We start from the raw sequence: 21,736 nt of genomic DNA on the forward strand, positions 1-21,736 counted from the left end.
TATGGGATTAAAGATAGAATCCACCTACCTGGATTTTCAGTCTAACAAAAATAAGTACATAGTTTCTTTCACAAGACGTATATATTTTTTTTTTAGAACAGTAAAAGGATGTGGTTCCAGATGAATAGCTGAAAGAGAAGGGTAATCATGTATTAATGTTTCAAAATTGTACATATAAAGCAGATGCACACACTTTATACCATCATTTTTGATGTTTTAAGTGTACTCGGTTACTGGTGCTTTAAACTACATAATAAGACTATCTGTACTTCAGGAAGAAGATGAAAGCTTGGCTCTTTTCCCAAACAAGGAATGGAAGAAGCAACCTGCTAATAACATAGACAAGTACTAAATCCAGGTGCACCAGGCTTGTGTATCCACTCTCACTGTAGTGTAAACCATGTTCCTGCATCTTTCCTGACTCAACATTCATTTTTTTTTCTTGTTTGTCACCCTTCTATCTTATCTGTCTATATGTTCTACTTCTGCTTTCACCCTATGTTGTCTATTAAGGTATTTTAAATGTGTATTGTGTTGACATTGTAAGTAGCATACTATAATTAATCAATCAAAACTTGCTCTAGAAGCCAACAGTAACCCCAGAGATGGCAAGCTCTTGATTAATTGAAAAAGGAAACCTCAATAGCCAAGGGAGCCTACATTGATGGTATGGGATTTACGTTCCAAGACATATGAAGAGAGGCTTGCTAACCTGAACATGTACACCCTGGAGGAAAGGAGGAACAGGGGTGATATGATACAGATGTTCAAATATTTGAAAGGTATTAATCCGCAAGCGAATCTTTTCCGGAGATGGGAAGGCAGTAGAACAAGAGGACATGAAATGAGATTGAAGGGGGGCAGACTCAGGAAAGATATCAGGAAGTATTTTTTCACGGAGAGGGTGGTGGACGCTTGGAATGCCCTCCCGCGGGAGGTGGTGGAGATGAAAACGGTAACGGAGTTCAAACATGCGTGGGATATGCATAGAGGAATCCTGTGCAGAAGGAATGGATCCTCAGAAGCTTAGCTGAAATTGGGTGGCGGAGCAGTTGGGGGGAAGAGGGGGTGGTGGTTGGGAGGCGAGGATAGGGGAGGGCAGACTTATATGGTCTGTACCAGAGCCAGTGATGGGAGGTGGGACTGGTGGTTGGGAGGCGGGAAATACTGCTGGGCAGACTTATATGGTCTGTGCCCTGAAAAGGACAGGTACAAATTCAAAGTAAGGTATACACATATGAGTTTGTCTTGGGCAGACTGGATGGACCATGCAGGTCTTTTTCTGCCGTCATCTACTATGTTACTATGTTACTATGTTACCCTTGTATAGGCACTTATCATAGGTTTCAATCAAAACTCTGGAAACAAACCTCAGCGGAAAACAATTCCAACTGGAAAAAAAATCCACTGAGACCAAAAAACCAGAGTGAGAAAAGCTGAAAAAAATCTCTAGGATTAGTGTTAGAACTCCACTCAAACAAACAACTGAAGTAATGTCCAAAACATGCTGCACGTGCATAGGAAAAAATAACTACTTAGCTTCTCCTCCGGGTGGTTACAACAACTTCATAATGGTTGCTAGTAGTCATCCACCGGGTTCATCTCAAAAAGTAGTCTGTCTGTAGCAACCAGCAGATCCCCATACTATGCCATACGATATACTTTTTTTGAATATGTTTATTACTGTACAGTAATTGTCTATTGCCTATGACTGGTTTATTTTCATTGTATACCACCTTGGGTGAATTTCAGAAAGGTGATAAATAAAACCTAATATGTTGAAGTCCTATTTCCACCATTAAGGTTTGCAGGTCTGGAACTATATTGACACCCCCTGAATACTAGATAGCTCATCCAAAATTGGGCATGCAAATTTGGGCACGGATCCCAGATTCACACACAAATTTGGGGGCCCTTTTACAAAGCATCCTGGGTTTACTGCACGCTAACCCAGAACTACAGCCGGCGCAACGCGCACGCCATTTCTGTCATTCCAGAAAAAAATTGTTGCTTTATAGCATGGCACTAGCCCTGCAGTAATCGCCGGGATACCATGGGTTAAAAACTGCTCCCGCCGTTACCACAGGGCCCTTTTTTCTGCAGCTTAGTAAAAGGACCCCTTGGTGTTAATTGTCAGCGCATAATTTAGGCATCAACATTTACGTAAAAGTTTACTTGGTGCAATTGCTTACGACTACATTTAGTCATACAGATGGCTGCTTGGCATCCTATATAATAATTCTCACCTCCAACATTCTGTCGCTGCCTGGGACCATGGATCCCTCGGATGTGGTCTGCTAGGCGATGTAGATCACATTAACGTCATGAATCCCACACAGCTGATGGAATCCAATAGCAAATAGTGACCCAGGCAGGGGAATCAGCTGTCAGTGCGCGCTCCCTCGCCGCATCACCAAACCACTCCCTCACCCAACGAGCATCAACACCCGGTGTCCCCTCACGCACCTCCCACCGAGTTCCAAACTCCGCCCTCCCTCCAATTTCAGCACACACACACCCACGTTACGGCCCCCTGGACCCCCCTTCTGCGACCCTGTCGACCCCCCCTTCCCACAGAAAACCCTCCCCCGCTGCCGTCGAGTACCTGTGCTGACGGGGGACCCCATCCCCCGACAGCCAAAGTCCTGTTCTGGCCTTCATGGCGTTCCTTCCTCAATGATGTTCTGTTCAAGTTCCTCTGCCTGCGTCTGACATCAGATGCATGCACAGAAACTTTAACAGAACATCACTGAGGAAGCAACGCCGCGAAGGCCAGAACAGGATATTGGCTGACAGGGGTTGGGGTCCCCCATCAGCACAGGTACTCAATGGCAGCGGGGGGGGGGGGGGACGGTTTTCGGTGAGAAGGGGGGTCGACAGGGTTGCGGAAGGGGGGGGTACAGGGGTCCGTAAAACGGAGGGGGGGTTGAAAATGGAGGGCGGGCAGAGTCAGTGGGAGGGGCGTGAGGGGGCCTTGAACTGGGTGGGTGGCAGGCCAGGGAGGGGACAGAGCGACACAGTGAGGGAGGGTTGGGGATTGCCTTGCTAGTGCCCGTTTCCTTCCCTTAACAAACGGGCCTTTTTTACTAGTATTCTATAAACTGCATAGAAATTTTGGCTTCTTCTATGAAGTACACCTAAATTAAGACATACTTTATAGAATACACTTAGGCGTATTTAATTTTGTTTCCGGTTTTTTAGGCATGATATATAGAATCTATTATGTGCACGATTGGCGCCATCTAAGGTGAGGTAGGAATCCACACGTACAACAATATTTACTTTCTAGCACCAGCATTATGGAACACATTACCTCAACGAATTAGATTAGAAAAATCATTTTCTCTCTTCCGTACAGCACTAAAAACATATTACTTTCAAACAGCTTTTGACATTCAATGATGATGAATTTTTCTGCAAATTAGCTGTACAGAACCCTGCAACAGAGATGACAACCTTTTATGTTATGCAATTTGTGTATGATTGATGTTAAATTGGTTGGGCTGATTTATTTTGTTTCATTCTTATATGAAAGGTATGTTTGTTTTCTCTCCTATTTTTTAACGGAGTTCTTAATTAATTTAATTAGTTTTGTTTAATGTATTACTTGCTTTGTAAAACATTCTGATTTGCTCTGCAATAAGTGATGATATAATAAACAAATAAAAGATAAACAATATAGCACCAAGTACTAGGCACTATTCTATAACATATGCACCAGAATTGCTTAGTGCTTAAGGGGACCTTTTATAAAGGTGCGCCGAAAAATGGCCTGTGGTAGCATAGACGTGTGTTTTGTGTACACGCAGAATCATTTTTCAGTGCACCTTTTAAAATTCCTTTTAAAATGTTTTTTTCTGAAAATGGATGTGCGGCAAAATGAAATTTGCCACATGTCCATTTTGGGTCTGAGACCTCATTGCCAGCCATTGACCTAGCAGTAAAGTCTCATGTGGTAACTGAGCAGTAATGACCTATGTGCATCAAATGCCACTTGGTGCACCCAATTCGTGCGTCTGAAAAGAAAAATTATTTTGGGATGCGCGTATCGGATGCACGCCAAAAATGAAATTACCGCAAGAGCCACATGATAGCCGGACAGTAACTCCATTTTGGTGTGCATTGGGCACGCGTAGACACTTAGTAAAAGGGCCCCTAAGTGTCAGGGAGCATACACACGGGTGGAGTATGATCATGGGTATGTCTCTGACATAGGCGTATACCTTCTAGAATACTACAGGTTATATGCACTTCAGAGTACATTTATGCTCCAACAGTTATGGTTGCCATTGACTTGGCATAACTGTTGGTATCTAGCTTTGGGTACACCAATGCCAACTTACACTAGTACTCTATCACTGCATCTTGGTGCAAAGATGTCATTATAGAATTGGTGCTAAGTGCATGGCATTGGGGTGCCTAAACCTTGGTTCAAATTTATATAATTGCCATCATGGTATTTTGATCTGCCCAAACCATTCCTATGACATGCCCCTTTCAAAATTCAGCTTCCCAGCCATCCACACACGAATTTATTTATTTATTTATAAGAATTTACTATACAGGCTTTGCAAACTCGTAGATCAAGGCGGTATACAATAAAAACTTGAACATAGCACAGAACTTGGTGAAAAAGAAAGGAACTACAAATGTTGATAGGAAAGAATAATCAAGCGCAGAATGTCAGTTCATGGAGACAAGACAGGATAAAAGTAGGAATAGAGGGTAAGGCTAGGGATCCAACAAATAGCATATTGCTACTGACCAGAGCAGGGCCTAAACTGAGTCAAATGTTGAAAGAAAAAGCCAAGTTTTCAATGCAATTTTGAAATTCTTCAACGACAGCTCCACATGAATTGATAATGGGAGGAAGTTCCATAAGGCAGGGCAACAAAATAAAAAGCACAGGGACCTTTTTACTAAGCCATGGTATGCTCTACACGCATGCAACGTATTCCCAAATGAGACTATCGCCAGGCCAGCATGCCTCCTGGCAGTAATTTCAGATTTGGCGTGCGCCCATAACGCCTGGATGAATTATTTATTTATTTATTCCCACATGTGCTATTTCAGGCGCTAGTCAGCAGTTGCCATGCACTGACCGGTCACCACACGTGTAGCGTGTGCGCCCTTACCACTAGATCAATGGGTGGCATTGGGGCTCAGGCCAGTTTTACACGTGCGCTGGTTTCAGTTTTACTGCATACCCTTTTCGTGTCACATTAAAAAAAAACCTTTTTGCAGATGCAGTAAAAACTGGACTGGCACAAGCCTAATACATGCACCTACACTGCTGCAGTGCAGGCCACTTTTTACCGCGGCTTAGTAAAAGGGCCCCACAGTGCTGTGTAGTTTGTAACTGGGCTTGTTTGGGACCTGGAAGCACTAACCAGTGGTCATTAATCGAACGGAGGGAATGAGCTGGTAAGCAAGGATCATCAATGAAAACAGGTATGGTGGCAGGCCTATATGGATCACCTTAAATGTGAGAGTCAGAGTTTTAAATATAGATATAGATACGCATATAGATAGTGCTAAATATTGACTGGACTATCAAGAAAAATCTTCAGAATGTTAATGCAAACACTAACCTTAGCACAAGCAATGGAATTTATGCTTAATGCAAAGATCAGGTCCTGTAAAAATTACAAACAGCAGAAAATACTGCTGCACAGCTGATTCACGGAAAATCTTGCTGTGACAGAGCCACCCCACTACTCCGATCCTTACACTGGCTTCCAGTCAAAGCAAGAATAAACATTCAAGCTCTGTACACTAGCATGCAGAATTATTTTTGGTCTTGCTCCAGGCTACATGGCAGATCTACTTGGTCTTGCTCCAGGCTACATGGCAGATCTACTAACTCCAAGCAAAAAAAGAGCACAAAGGGCCTTTAAAAACAAAGGGAACACAATTCTTTCATCAAAAGAGTCCTTTAATAATAAAGTTTGATTGAAGGAAGACCCGACACTAATGGTGTGCGTGAAACTTGCATTACATGATATTCGGAGGAACATTTTGGAAATTATCAGACGGTTGAAATTAGTCTGTTGAAGCCTCTTTTGTCATTGGTGTGACCCCTGACGCAGGTGCGGCAGCACCGAAACACGGCCCGTGTCGGGTCTTCCTCCAATCAAATTTTATTATTAAAGGACTCTTTTGATGAAAGAATTGTGTTCCCTTTGTTTTTAAAGGCCCTTTGTGCTGTTTTTTTGCTTGGACTTTTTTTGTACTTTGTTCCCTCTCTCTGTTACATTATAGATCTACTAACTCCACCATTACTCAACATCACTATGGAGTCAAGAAACTAACACTCCACTTCCCCAATTGCAAGGGACTGCGCTACATATCAGTTTTCACATCAAGCTTTACTTATATATGCACACAAAACTGGTACGCACTCCCGAAGGTATTCAGAAACATAAACAATTACTTGTTATTCCGTAAACAGCTACAAGCCTTCTTCTTTCTTCTACAAAGACTCAGTGGATCACCAAGTTTGGCATACCAACCAGAACAAATCTTGTTAACTTAATCCTCACCACAAATTTGAAGTATATCTTACCTCCACAGATAAGACACTAGCTGAAATTCCAACTTCATACCGCCTACAAAAACCTAGATATACACAACCACCGTTTCTCACACACACGCTAATAACATACAGTGATACCTTGGTTTTCATCGATAATCCATCCGAAAGCAATCGGCGAAAACCAAGGCAATTATTTCCATATGAATAAAAACACTGGAAAGCAATGGAATTGTTTGGCTAGACACGCGGGGTGATGCTCACACAATGAGAAACAACGCCACACTGAGCAGGAGAACGCGTTTTCGCAAAATTAACAGCGAGGTCATGTGGGCACGCCGATGAAATCCTAGGCAACCGATGAAATCCAAGACAAATGTTTCGCGGAAAAAATTGACAAAAACCGAAACCGACGATAACTGAAGTCAACGAAAACCGAGGTATTACTGAATTTGAATCTCTGCCATAGAGACAGATCATTTCATCCAATGTAACAATTCTATTTTTTTTGTAAGCCACATTGAAACAATATATATTGGAAAATGTGGGATATAAATGCCAAAATAAAAAAAATAAAAAACTGGCCAGATAGCCGGTTATCTCTGCTGAATATTTGCAGTTAGTGCATAGCAGCAAATCGACTATATCACGCAATATAGCAGGCTATCCATGAATATTCAAGTGCTAGCTGGATAAGTATAGTGACCAAATCGGACCACCTAAATAGCAGTCCTATCTTTGGCTACTATAAAAGTAACCGTCCAGCACTGAATATTGACATAGCCGGTCAAGTTTTAACCAGCCAAAAATTACCAGATATTCAATGCCGGTCACCAGAAATGACCCGGCATTGAATATCTGGGGTCAGCGCCAATCACAGCACTTATGCGGGCTGCCTCCCCATGGTCTTTGTGAAATCACTATTGTAGCCAATCTTTACATGTAAATACCACTATTTACACATGTAGATGTTTCTAAAATAGCTTCTTTTGTATGGGAATAGAAACCGCAGCTGTAAAAGGCTGTTGAGCTGAATGATTCAAAATTAAATGTATTTTGGATCTACATTCACTAAATCGCTTTCACAGATGCTTTTTTATCCAGTAAGTGTTACTGTAGTCCTTCCTCTAGGCTGCTGCAAACTAGAACAGCTGTGAAGCCTCTTGCATTTAAGTACATATCAGTGCCACTGCTGGTTCAACTAGCCTTGCTAACAAAAAGATAATTAGAGCTTGAAATTGCTGTTCTAATGAACTGATCCTTGCAAATGTTAAGCAATCTCTCTCTAGCGTTAATGGCATAAAGCACAAGGAAGAGAGCTGCAATTTCCAAAAGGTATTATAGGGACAGCAGGCTGTGCCCCAACAAAACAAAAACTGAACAACAGCAGTATTTTCTGTTTTAATCAAAATATTAACCTCCCCTGCCCTTGATTTTGGGCTTCCTTTCTAGGCACATTTCTCCCAAGCAGTGGTGCCTAATGGCTCTGTTCATCAGTCTGTCTTTCCATCTGTTTGCATAGGCACAAAGACCCACACATACACCCACAGAAAGACAAAAAGTCACCGACACAGACACACACATAAAACACACACACACACAGGAAAACACAAAAGACATGCACACAGAAATACACATGAAAACATCCATATGAAGGGAAAGGTGTCTCCAGGTCTTGATATGTTGTTATGTGGTAAAGGTGGTTAGCTTAGCGGAGTTTTAAAAAGGTTTGGACGGCTTCCTAAAGAAAAAGTCCATAGATTAAATGGACTTGGGAAAAATCCGCTATTTCTGGGATAAGCAGTATAAAATGTTTTGTACATTTTTGGGATCTTGCCGGGTATTTGTGACCTGGATTGGCCACTGTTGGAAACAAGATGCTGGGCTCGATGGACCTTTGGTCTTTCCCAGTATGGCAATACTTATGTACTTATAATAGTAGTAGGTATTTACTCTTATTTCGCTTGTAGTATTTTCTTTATCGACATCAACTTCCCTTGCGTTTGTATGTGTTTGGCTCTCCAGTTAGGTGGACTGTAGATTTTGTTTTGTTTCTTCATTATAACTGTGGATTATTTGAGATTTTTTTTTATATTGCTGAATTTCTGATTCAAGGTTTATTGTCTTTGTATCACTCAAATGCAAACTTGGAAGAAAAAAAAAAGATAAAAGATAAACCGGTGCTGTTCATTTCCCCCACACTGCCTGCTCCTGTTCAAACAGCTCTTCCCCCCTGAGGTTACTCCATCTGTTTGTGCTGGAGCCATAAATGAAATGTTTCAGGTCAGTGCAAGCACAGTGTTCTGATAATGTACAGCACTGCAGAATGCTGTAGCGTATAGACCACTAAGACTGGAAGAGGCTAAATACAGCTAAGCCAGGCATTAGGAGCCAAGGGAAACTATTACTGTAGCTACTGGGATGCAGGATATAGCAGCTGGCATCTTTACTGAGTGAGGAATAACTCTGTAGAACTTCAAACAATTCTTTTACCTCTTGTAACAGAAGAAAGAAATAGTGAGGGTCCCGCAGAATCTCTTTTCTGCTCAGGATGTCAACGAGTTATTTACCCATAGAAAAAAAAAAAAGTAACCTTTTTGTGCTGTTTAATGGCAAAACTAGGCAATGCAACAACCACTCTGTGATGCTAGAGTTTGCAGAAAGCATTCCACATTAATTGAATATTAAGCCTTTACAGACTGAAGCAATAAGAAGGATTAAAGTAATGTATTTTATGATTCCTGTTTTCATTTTTAATTGAAAATTTCTATACAAAGCATTTTTTAAAAAATTTCTATGAAGGTTTTGAAAGTAGTTTTCACTTTGTGATGATTAAACTATATTCTACTACTAGTCTATGCTTCTCCACCTGTGTAGAGATTCTAGGCTGACATTAACATACCTTTTCTTCACTGTCTACGTGGAGGGGCATTTTCGATATGACGTCAAAATTTGATTTTGGATGTGGCAGCATCAGCTATGTGTGTCCTGAGTGTGTGTGTGTGTGTGGGGGGGGGGGACGGAGAATGTGGTAGCCCTGCCCCGGGCCTGGCTATCTCTCGGCGGCCCTGCAATAGGCTGCACAAACAGCTTGCTTCTTGCCGACAATCCCAGAGTTATAGTTCTGTCTTTCCAAATGCAGCACAATTGCCCAGACTTGGTCCTCAATATAGAAATTACAATTTCAGCAGGGTTCCAAGATAAACTTGGCCTATCTGAGTAGGGCTTCTGCAGCTTAGGGTGGATGGCACCTCTTCTGTCCTCTGGGCCTCTCTGACTGACCTGTGCTGAATGGTTTTATCCTGCCCTGACCATGCCTTCTCCTACCTGCTGAGTCATCTCTTCCATGCTCTATAGCCTGCCTTTTAAGGTGGATCTGTAACTGTGCACAAAGTTTTCTGATAAAAATAATTTGTGGTCTTTGTAAACACATGGGCAGTTTAAAAATTGCTCACTGAGGGGTCGTTTTACTAAGCCGTGGTAGCATTTTTAGCTCGCGGAATAAATCAGCTGGCAGTACATGTCGAGACACCCATTTTACTCCCTTTACTCTTCTGAAACTCACAATAACTTTGCCGATCTAAAGACTATTTCTTGTAGAGACAAGTAAATGCCTATTTGTCTTCATAAAATACTAGCATAAGTAGCAGGTGCAGACATTTACACCAGCCCTAGAACTGGTATAAATATCCATGCCAATATTTTTCAAGTACATGCATAAATTACAGTATTTTATAATTTACATGTACCTGCATGTTTTATCCACACTGCACCAAACTCCACCCTTGTGAACAGCCACCAACAAAGTGTGTAGATGTCATGTGTGTGTGTTTGTGACCACATCCATGTGTAAATCATGCTAGCAAGGGGGTACATAAGTAATGCCACACTGGGGAAGACCAAGGGTCCATTGAGCCCAGCATCCTGTCCACGACAGCGGCCAATCCAGGCCAAGGGCACCTGGCAAGCTTCCCAAATGTACAAACATTCTATACATGTTATTCCTGGAATTGTGGATTTTTCCCAACACAAATTATTAGTAACTAGGTCTCATTGAATAAAATGGGACCTGTGATAAAATGACACAAGTTTGTAGAAAAATAAGACATCTTAATGATAGTCAACCTTGATAATTATGCCTCTAAATGTAGGTACTACTACTACTACTACTACTTAACATTTCTAGAGCGCTACTAGGGTTATGCAGCACTGTACAAAATAAACAAAGAAGGACGGTCCCTGCTCAAAGGACTGTTACAATCTAAAGAACGATATGTCAAGTTGGGCAGTCTAGATTTCCTGGGTAGAGGTGTAGAGGTTAGGTGCCGAAGGCGACGTTGAAGAGGTGGGCTTTAAGCAGAGATTTGAAGATGGGCAAGGAGGGGGCCTGGCGTATGGCCTCGGGGAGTTTGTTCCACGCGTTGGGTGAGGCGAGACAGAAAGGGTGGAGCCTGGAGTTGGCGGTGGTGGAGAAGGGTACTGAAAGGAGGGATTTGTCTTGAGAGCGGAGGTTATGGGTAGGAACGTAAGGGGAGATGAGGTAATCATAATAGGAATGCTTTAAATTTTCAGGATAGGTCAATCCAGTCCCGGTTTTACCTCACTGCATACATAGACGTGTAGTGTTATTTTACTAAGAAATGGAATCAGTAAATCAGAACTCCCAAGTCCCAGCATGCAGTGGGGTAAACTCAGGACTGTTCAACCTTTCCTGAAAACCTGGAGCCAGTTGGCAGCCTTATCTCAGATAAACCACTTTGTTCAATTTGCAAGATCTGGGCACCTAACTCCTTAGGGGGCCCTTTTACTAAGCTGCGGTAGGGCTAGCCGCAGGTAGCACGTGACAAATTGACTCTGCCTCCAGGGTAGCGCCGGCACCCGGCAGTAGTTCCAAAGTTGGCGCATGCTGTTTCCCGCCGTAGAAAATAATTTTCTATTTTCTACCATAGGGGACATTCCCAGCGGTAAATGGCAGTGTGGCCATATTGCCACGTGCTGCCTGATTACCACACGAGTAGTACATGAGCCCTTACCGCCAAGTAAATAGGTGGTGGTAAGGGCAAAGGCAGAAAATAGCCACATACTACTTTTAATATTAGCACATGGCTCTTCACTGCCCCATTTTAAAAAGACCATAGTAAAAAATGAACCAGTGCTCACCAATTTCACGCATACATACTAGCTCAGGTCACTTTTTTTTACCACAACTTAATAAAAGGGCCCCTAAGTTAAATGCCTCCGTGTTATTTAAAAGCATGCTGATACCAATATTATTATTACCTTCAACCCAAACACTGAAATAATGCTAAATATAGTACAGGGGTTTTCGTTTATACTTTCTCTGTTTTGTGAGCTTCAAAATAAATTTGTCAAATTTACAACTATTAAAAGTTAAATAAATGAAGGAAAGCTCTGAAAAATTTCTAATTTAGGGATTGGCAAAATGAGATTGACAATTTCATTTTTATCATCATTACCAGCTTGTCAGCAAATGATGAATTATATTGGGAAATATTACCACAAAATAATGTATTGATAGATGTTTAGAAGTTCACAATTTCTCATGCTTCATCTGTCATTTCCCTATTATACCAGTCTAAGAATCCCTACAGGTTCAGAAGAGGGATGGCTTTTGGACAAACTATACTATTGATCGCTGATGGCAATCTATTGTTCAGAAAGCAGACAGTGGTTTCAATTTTGTCAGCTGTGGTGAATCAATGAAGAATCTTGATCAGGAGGAAAGTTCCTTAGAAGATTCATTTTCAAATAGAAAACTGAAAGAGTTACAAGGTTCAATCATGAAATAATTATCTGCTGGGAAGCAGCTTGTCATTTTAGGAGACAAGGCAGAATTGTTAGACCAATCCAGGGAAATTTTGATGATTTTTTAAAAATACTGCAAAGCTAGAAGGGGTCCTTTTACTAAGCTATGATAAGCACTAGCGCTAGATTACCGTAGCATTAAATGGCATACCATGCACTGTATTGATTCATCCCATGGTAATTTTTCCATATGTATGCGTAAAGCACACGCTAAAAAATAGGTTTTATTATTTTGCACTGAGGGTGGGTCAGGGGACAGAAAGTAGGTGTGTTCAACGCTAACCAATTAGCATGTAGTTAGCAAGAGAGTCCTTACCATATTCAAAAATAGGTATAATTAAGTGCTTTTGCACTAATGGCCACATCCTAATGGAAAAATTAGAGTGTGGCCATTAATGCTGGAAATTGGAAAATTGGCCATTATGCCCATATGGGAAAAATGGCCTTAGCACACGGGAATGACCCACGTAAGTGTGCACTAAGGCCACTTTTTACCGCATCTTTGTAAAAGGGTCCCTATCAGGGGCATTTTCAAAACAGAAGGGTGCCTATCTTCCGACACAAATCAGGAGATGGGAGACCTCTCAGGATCACCAAATCGGCATAATCGAAAGCCAATTTTGGGCGTCCTCAACTGCTTCCCGTCGCTGGGATGACCAAAGTTTCACGGGGGCGTGTCGGCACTGTAGCGAAGGCAGGACTGGGGCGTGATTAAGAGATGGGCGTCCTCGGCCGATAATGGAAAAAGAAGGGCATCCCTGACGAGCATTTGGTCGACTTTACTTGGTCCATTTTTTTGCACGACCAAGCCTCAAAAGGTGCCCAAACTGACCAGATGACCACCAGTGGTCACCAACCCCTCCCACCCTAAAAAAATTATTTTTTTTGCCAGCCTCAAATGTCATACCTAGCTCCATGACAGCAGTATGCAGGTCCCTGGAGCAGTTTTAGTGTGTGCAGTGCACTTCAGGCAGGCGGACCCAGGCCCATCCCCCCCTACCTGTTACACTTGTACTGGTAAATGTGAGCCCTTCAAAACCCACCCGAAACCCACTGTACCCACATGTAGGTACCCCCTTCACCCCTTAGGGCTATGGTAGTGGTGTACAGTTGTGGGGAGTGAGGTTTGGGGGGCTCAGCACTGAAGGTAAGGGATCTATACACCTGGGAGCAATTTGTGAAGTCCATTGCAGTGCCCCCTAGTGTGCTCGGTTGGTGTCCTGGCATGTGAGGGGGACCAGTGTACTATGAATGCTGGCTCCTCCCATGACCAAATGCCTTGGATTTGGTCGTTTTTGAGATGGGCGTCCTCGGTTTCCATTATCGCCGAAAACCGGGGACGACCATCTCTAAGGTCGACCATCTCAACATTTAGGTCAACCACCTCTAAGGTAGACCTAAATGTTGAGATTTGGGCGTCCCCGACCGTATTATCGAAACGAAAGATGGACGCCCATCTTGTTTCAATAATACAGGTTTTCCCGCCCCTTCGCCGGGACGTCCTTAGAAATGGGCGACCTTAGAGATGGTCGTTCTCGTTCGATTATGCCCCTCCACATGTCTTATCCTGATATATTTAAAATCTATTCAAGGACTTATTAAGAGTTACATCAAGAGATCTTTTAGAATCTTATTAAAATAAACCTACTATTTATCTATACTTGTTTTAATATCTACTATACTGCCTTTTACAGTTGATATCATAGCAGTTTACAACAAATATAAAATGGGGAAGTGCAGGGCCGTGCCTAGGGTCTCCGGCGCCCCCCTGCAGTTGCCCCCCCCCCGAAAACGATCGCTACACCACCCGCCCTCTTCTCATCGGCAGCGTAGCGTTAGTGAGAAGGAGGCGGCGCTCCCCCGCCCCGACGTGTCAGTCTTCCCTTCGCTCAGTGTCCCGCCTTCTTCTGACGTCATTTCTGATGTCAGAAGAAGGCGGAACTGAGCGAAGGGAAGACTGACACGTCGGGGCGGGGGAGCGCCGCCTCCTTCTCACTAATGCTACGCTGCCGCCGGACAGAGGTAAATTTAAACAAAAAAAAAAGGAAAAGGATCTGGGGAGAAGAGGGCGAGGTAAGCATGGTGCGGCGGGGCGCCCCCCAGAGGATGGCGCCCTCCTGCCATGCTTACCTCGCTTACCGTGTTGGCACGGCCCTGGGGAAGTGTACACAAGCAATTGATAACAACCAAGTGAGATAAAGGGGCTCATTTTCAAAGAGAAAAAAGTCTAAAAAGAGGCATAAAGCAGCTTTTGGGTGTTTTTCACACTAAAACGTCCAAATCAATATTTTAAAAACTATTTTTAGATATTTTTCTATGCTGTTTGTCTGCAGTGCATCCAATTCTCAAGGGAGTGCATCAGGATGTGTTAAGGGTGTGGTTTGGATGTTCCTAAAACTTGGACGCTTTTCAGCCATATAGAACAAAACAAAATCATACAGGACTAAAAAGAACGAATACGGCACTGACCTCCTAACACCATCCCCAAAATGTGATTAAAAGCATTACTTACCAGCCTCTTTGCCAATCTCAGATGTTATACTCAGGACCATTAGAGCAGCCCTGGAGTACTCTAATGGTGTATCAGTGCACTGTAGACAGGTGGACCCAGGCCCATACTTACTCCTACCTGTTACACTTGTGGTGGAAAATGTGAGCCCTCCTAAACTCACGCAAACACTACTTTACCCTTATATAGGTTCCCCTTTCACCCATAATGTATATTATAGTGGTGTACAGATGGGGTAAATGGGTCTTGGGCCCCAAAGGCCTCCCCCCCCCCAGCCATGCATTCAGGCCCTCCCTCCAGGCCTAACTGTATCCCTTGTGGTCTAGCTGGGTCATTGGGGGCAGGAGCACAGACCTCTTACTCCTGCCCCTTGCGGCACCAGTCTAAAGTGGCTGCTGCGACCTCTCATGGTGCTTTGTGTAGTACCTTGAGAGGTCACGGCAGCCATTTTAGACCGGTGCCACAAGGGACAGGAGAAAGAGGCTGCAATCCTATCCCCAACGAACCCACTGAACCACCAAGGATACAGGTAGACCTGGTGGGAGGGCCTACCAGCATGACTAGGGGGACAGGGGTCTTCTGGGTGTGGGGGTCTTGATGTGGGGCTGGAAGGGGGAAGGGAAAGAAAGAAATATTGGCAGGGGGGCTTGAGGGGGCTCGGGACTTTAGTTAAAAAAAATAAAAACAAATTAAATAAAAGCAAAAGTTATGCAGGTGTCGGCCCGATATTGAGAGCCAGCACCCGAATAGTTAAGCAGCTTTATTTAGGACAGCTCTTGAGCAGTCTTAAATAAAGCTGCTTAGCTATACGGGTGCCGGCACTGAATACTAGCAAACATCTATCTATGCACATCATCTGCAGTGCATCCAAATTAGAAAAGGCTGTGTCAGGTGCATTTAGAGGGGGGGGGGGGGGGATTAGGGCAGGCTTAGGACATGCCTAATGCTTGGGCATTTTACAGCTATAATTGAATAAAACAAAACGTCCAGGGTGAAAATCTACATGCTTTGGTCTAGACCTGTTTTTAGAAAAAAATAAGGCACAAAAAGGTGCCCTAACTGACCAGATGATCACCGGAGACAATCAGGGATGACCCCCCCTTACTCCCCCAGTGGTCACTGACCCCCCTCCCACTTCTCAAAAATTTGAATAAAAATAGTACTTACCAGTCTCTATCACAGCCTCAAATGTTATAGCCAAGTCTATAGAGCAACATGAAGATCCCTGGAGTGGTCTAGTAGTGGGTGCAGTTGGACCCAGGCCCTCCAAAACTCACCAGAAACCCACTGTACCCACATATAGGTGCCCCCTTCACCCATAAGGGCTATTGTAACATAGTAACATAGTAGATGACAGCAGAAAAAAGACCTGCATGGTCCATCCACTCTGCCCAACAAGACAACTCATGTGTGCTACTTTTTGTGTATACCCTACTTTGATTTGTACCTATGCTCTTCAGGGCACAGACCGTATAAGTCTGCCCAGCACTTTCTCTGCCTCCCAACCACCAGCCCCCCCTCCCAACCACCGGCTCATAGTAACATAGTAACATAGTAGATGACGGCAGAAAAAAGACTTGCACAGTCCATCCAGTCTGCCCAACAAGACAACTCATGTGTGCTACTTTTTGTGTATACCCTACTTTGATTTGTACCTATGCTCTTCAGGGCACAGACCGTATAAGTCTGCCCAGCACTTTCTCTGCCTCCCACCACTGGCTCTGGCACAGATCATATAAGTCTGCCCAGCACTATCCCTGCCTCCCACCACCGGCTCTGGCACAGACCGTATAAGTCTGCCCAGCACTAGCCCCGCCTCCCAACCTCCAGCCCCGCCTCCCAGAAGCGCGGGACCGTGGCTCTCTGCCTGCTGCTACTGCTTCTTGTGCGAGGTTAACTTCCGGGTCGGCACAGGAAGCAGTAGCGGCAGGCAGAGAGCCACGGTCCCGCGCTTCTGCCATGCTTGTTTTTTAGTGCACAGCAAGCAAAGTGGAACGGGAGGGATATGGTGCTGCAAGGTGGGTGCATGAAAGGGGCAGGAAGAGATGGAGTGACAGGATGGGAGGGGCAGTGGGGTCCGGGAAAGATTGCGGATGCGGGCACAGGAAGTGCAGGACTCACCGGGAGGGAGGGGTCGCCGGGAGGGGGGGAGAGCAAAAAAAGGTGCCGGTACGCCGTACCGTTGCGTACCGGCACAAAAAAAGCACTGACACTATCATTTCAAATATGGATTGAGACTCTGGAGCTCTTCTTACTTCCTTGGTCCTGCACATGGAACAGGGAGCATTTCAGAGAACGCTGGGGGAGATTCTGATTTTAACATTCTACCTAAACTTGGCTTCTGGAACCTCACTCCCAAACTTAGCATATTTTCACTTAATAAAATGTGATCTCTTTCATGATAATCCCTTCTTCCTATGTAATTTGAAGAATAAAATTTGCATACTTATACCTATTTTAACAGCATTAATGGTTGCTGCAGTTCTTATAGGCTATCAACTAGCCAGGTAATCCATAAAACCCTAATGAATATGTATGTAATAAATTTGCATGCAAATCTATCTCATCTCTATTCATTAGGTTGCTCTGAAAATCTGGTCAATTTGTAGCCCTCCAGAACGATTGTGACCACCCCTGTACTAAAGCAAGACAAGTTTCTGCCAGCTCTTTGTTACTTTTGAAATCATATTGCTGAAATCCATACTGTCATGATGTCTTCCTGACTGCGCTATAATATTAAGAGCTTAAAAGGTCTTACACATAATTTTATTGCCATAGAACAATTCACCGTTATAAACTGGCATTTTAATGAGACGAATGCAAAGCTTCGCAATATAACAAATCTGATCTGCTGTTTGATATATGGTTGAAAAAATGATGCAGGAAAATTGAATTATGTGGTGATCAGAGTTTTGTAATGCTCTTTACTATTTTCACAGTTAATTTTTGGGTGTTATATTTTAGGATAACATGTAGGAATAGAAAAAAAAACCTGTTGTAGATGTAAACCAGGATATTGGAATTATATACATAAATACATAAGTACAATGGACGTCTCGGCATTTACTACCAGCAGATTTCTACCACAATCTAAAAATGCTACAGCAGCTTAGTAAAAACTCCCCTAAATTTTATGAATAGCGCTTAAATTCTATAGAATAGCGCTTAGCACCAGGAACCATGACTACATTTCATGCGACCATTTACACCACAAAACATTAGTGTAAATTAGGCACAGATCTCCTTTATTCTCTAACAATATGCATAAATTAGAGGAACATCCCCAATCCACCCATGACCTCTCATGGCCATGGACCCACGTGTAATATTTACACGTGGCTCTCGGTGCCTAAATTTACATTATAATTTCTAGTTAAAGCCAATTTCCACTGATAATTAATTGTTAGGCCCCCCAGTTATCAGCGCTAATTGGCTTATTATTCAATTAAATTGCATGTGCAAATTCGGTGCACACCCAAATTCGCTTGCATAATTTTTAGTGACTTTTATAGAATTTGAGGTTAGGTCTCTATCTAGATTTGACCTCTGTAAGAAGGCTGTTAAACCTCAGCTGTTCCAGAAGTGTGTCTTGTGGAAATACTAATGTTCTTTTTCTTTTCATTATTATGTTTATGTAATTCCTAGATAGTTTGGTCTAGTATTTCTTTTGTTATCCACTTAGAACTAATTTTTGGATAAAAGCAGAATATAAAAACCGTAACTTCTATGTATTGTGTGTGTGTGTGTGTGTGTGTATAAACATTTGGTTTCGTATTCATTTGTGTTTTTCTTTTCGAACAGATTTATTGTGACAGCAAGCAAATAATAAGTGCAACAGAATTGCTGGAGTGGGAAGAAAAAGATGCTGCCAAATCAGTGGTTGGAAGTGCTGTCCATTCCAGGATCATCAGTCCTTTGCGTCTGTTTGTTAAACAATCACCGGTGACCAAGCACAGTCAAATGTCATACTTGGACAGCACAGAAAACTTTTGGGATTGGTTATCTAATATAACTGATGCTCAAGAGTCTCTTGTGCGAACTAAACGTAGACCAATAGTAAAAACTGGAAAATTTAAGAAAATGTTTGGCTGGGGGGATTTCCACTCTAATATCAAAACTGTAAAACTGAACCTTCTGATAACAGGGAAAATTGTTGACCATGGCAATGGAACCTTTAGTGTATATTTTCGACACAATTCAACAGGCCTTGGAAATGTTTCTGTCAGTCTTGTACCACCCTCCAAGGTGGTAGAGTTTGAAGTGTCTCCACAGTCAACCCTGGAAACCAAGGATTCCAAGTCTTTCAACTGCCGAATTGAATATGAAAAAACTGACCGAGCCAAGAAGACTGCTTCATGCAACTTTGATCCTTTTAAGATCTGCTACCAAGAGCAGACACAAAGCCATGTTTCTTGGCTGTGCTCAAAACCATTCAAGGTTATCTGCATATACATTGCTTTTTACAGTATAGATTATAAACTTGTGCAAAAAGTCTGCCCTGATTATAATTATCATAGTGAGACACCCTATTTGTCCTCTGGTTGATATATTATCTCTATTATGGGAATGTGGTATATTTTTTGGAATTACTATAGGTGTCCAGCAGTGGCAGAAAAGTTATTGACTAGCTTTCATTCATTTTCTGCAGATCGACAATGGCTCCCTATCAGGTGAAAAATAACATAGTGGTTGTGTTAGTGCTGTAAACTAAATATTTTAATCTACAAAGGTTCAGCTCTGTTTTATGTAATATCCATTTACAAATGTAATATCTGACACAGAACATCTGTTGAACATGAGGAGTGAATCAGAAGTTTCAATATATGACAGAAAGAGTCACAGTCATGCATGATTCTAAAGGGCACTGTCACAAAGTATTTTATTTGAAATGGGTGTCTGAAGGTTAAGTTATAAAACACCATAGTGTCAAGCATTATAATAAAAAAACAATATTCAAATGGTTATTGGCTTTAGCTCATGCCTTTTCAGTAGTAGTTCAAGGTGAGTTAAGAATTCCCCTGTCCTCTAGCTACATACTGATGAAAAATCGGTTACTATGGGCATTATTTCAGAAACATATCCATGTGTAAATAGCATTATTTACACATGCATATCACATAAATACCGATTTTAGAAAGCTGGTATTTTCATGTAGTGTGGTTAGGGCAAGACCAACATGTACACATGAATGCCTATTTTACAAAAGGAGCACTTGTGTATGGAAAAATATCCTTGACGGGTTTTGCACCAGCTGAAAGACATGCCTAGCTTTAAGAAAATGCTTGTTATAGCCAGGGCTTTAAACAAGGAATTAAATTTGTCATTCCCCCATAATCCCCCTTTGTTTATTTCCACCTCCAAAATAAAACCAAGTTAAAATTATGGTCTCATTACTTAATGGACAGCACTTGCATGTAGGTTTGCAAAATGGGGCAGCTCTGTGTGGAAATGGCGCCAGTGATACGTGAAAGTTATGATTTCACCACTTCCATATGTAAGTACTGACACTTTTATGTGGAAGCTGACAGGTTAGTGCCATTCATTTTTTTTTCAAGATGTGTATATGCAAAATGGCTGCCTCCACGCATGTGTCAGCAACTATACATGCACTCCTGCAGGTATGCTAGAAAAGTTGCTGTGACAGCAGATCGTTTTCCAAAATATCACCATCAACCTCAACATCACAATTCTGGTGCCTACTTTCTCTGTTTATTAAGATTCTATGATTTGTTTGCTCCTTAGTATTCACATTGGAAATGAATGAGTGGTCTTAAGATTCAATTCCATAACACTCCAGAGCCATGCAAATGGAGAACGATTAGCAGGTATTTGGTTGATAGAATTGTTTCCCCCACATAACAAAATATTTTTTCAGGTCAGCTCAAGCAATATTCAGTCCTGACTCGCAGCGCTTATTTCTTGTGCATATTGTTTTCATACCTCTACATTTTGACAGAACACTACAATTTTATTCCTTTATTGTTTTTTTTTTTTGTTACATTTGTACCCCGCGCTTTCCCACTCATGGCAGGCTCAATGCGGCTTACATAGGGCAATGGAGGGTTAAGTGACTTGCCCAGAGTCACAAGGAGCTGCCTGTGCAGGGAATCCAACTCAGTTCCTCAGTTCCCCAGGACCAAAGTCCACCACCCTAACCACTAGGCCACTCCTGGAATCTCACAACAAGCAGTTTTGGTGTATTTTTCTTCCTCCTGAATCTCTCCATAGGTTCCAATTCTGTGGTTTCCTGAGTACCCCCTCCTATTGAGGAAACTCTTTTACTGTGTCCATAGAGGGGTAATTTGTGTTGAGGTTAGCATGCCCAATTGTTTTGAAAAGCTGCCTCCCATTAAGCTTTGCAATATTATTTTCACTTCTACAATGATATATAGTTAGAAGGAGCCTTGGCTTCTGGCAATTCAAGTGGGTTATGTCCGGCCGATGGCAATTACCTTTGACTGCTGAGGCTTTTTTTCCTCCTTTTTAAATTAACAAAAAATTTCTAAAATATATTTTAAAAAGTTCCTGAAAAAAAGTGTTTCCTGTTTGAAGAACAGTTTTTGTTGTCATTTGATTTAATTGTTATTTGGAGGTGTAGGGTTTCCACTATTTTTTATTTTTAGCTTTACTACATTTTGTGGAACAGTTCATTGTTGTTTAAGTAGTATACTATGCCATACTTTGTATTGTTATCTGAACATTTTTACTGCTGTAATTGTCTATTGCTTATGTTTGATGTATTCTTACTGTACACCACCTTGAGTGAATTTCTTCAAAAAGGCAGTAAATAAATCCTAATAAATAAATTTTAGGACCAGCTTAATCATTGGACCAGGTGATGCTCTGGCCCAGGGAACTGGCAATTAAGG

At 42.3% G+C, this 21,736-nt stretch overlaps 1 protein-coding gene across 1 annotated transcript; it reads left to right on the forward strand.

The window, feature by feature from the left end:
* The first annotated feature begins 11,172 nt into the window (after positions 1–11,172).
* On the forward strand, positions 11,173–19,412 carry NXPH2 (neurexophilin 2). The gene is made up of 2 exons (XM_030210866.1): positions 11,173–11,217; positions 18,669–19,412. The coding sequence occupies exons 1-2, from the start codon at positions 11,173–11,175 to the stop codon at positions 19,410–19,412; spliced, it is 789 nt and encodes a 262-aa protein (XP_030066726.1).
* The last annotated feature ends 2,324 nt before the right edge of the window (positions 19,413–21,736 follow it).

Source organism: Microcaecilia unicolor, chromosome 7, assembly GCF_901765095.1.
Source record: "Microcaecilia unicolor chromosome 7, aMicUni1.1, whole genome shotgun sequence".
Lineage (NCBI taxonomy): Eukaryota > Metazoa > Chordata > Amphibia > Gymnophiona > Siphonopidae > Microcaecilia > Microcaecilia unicolor.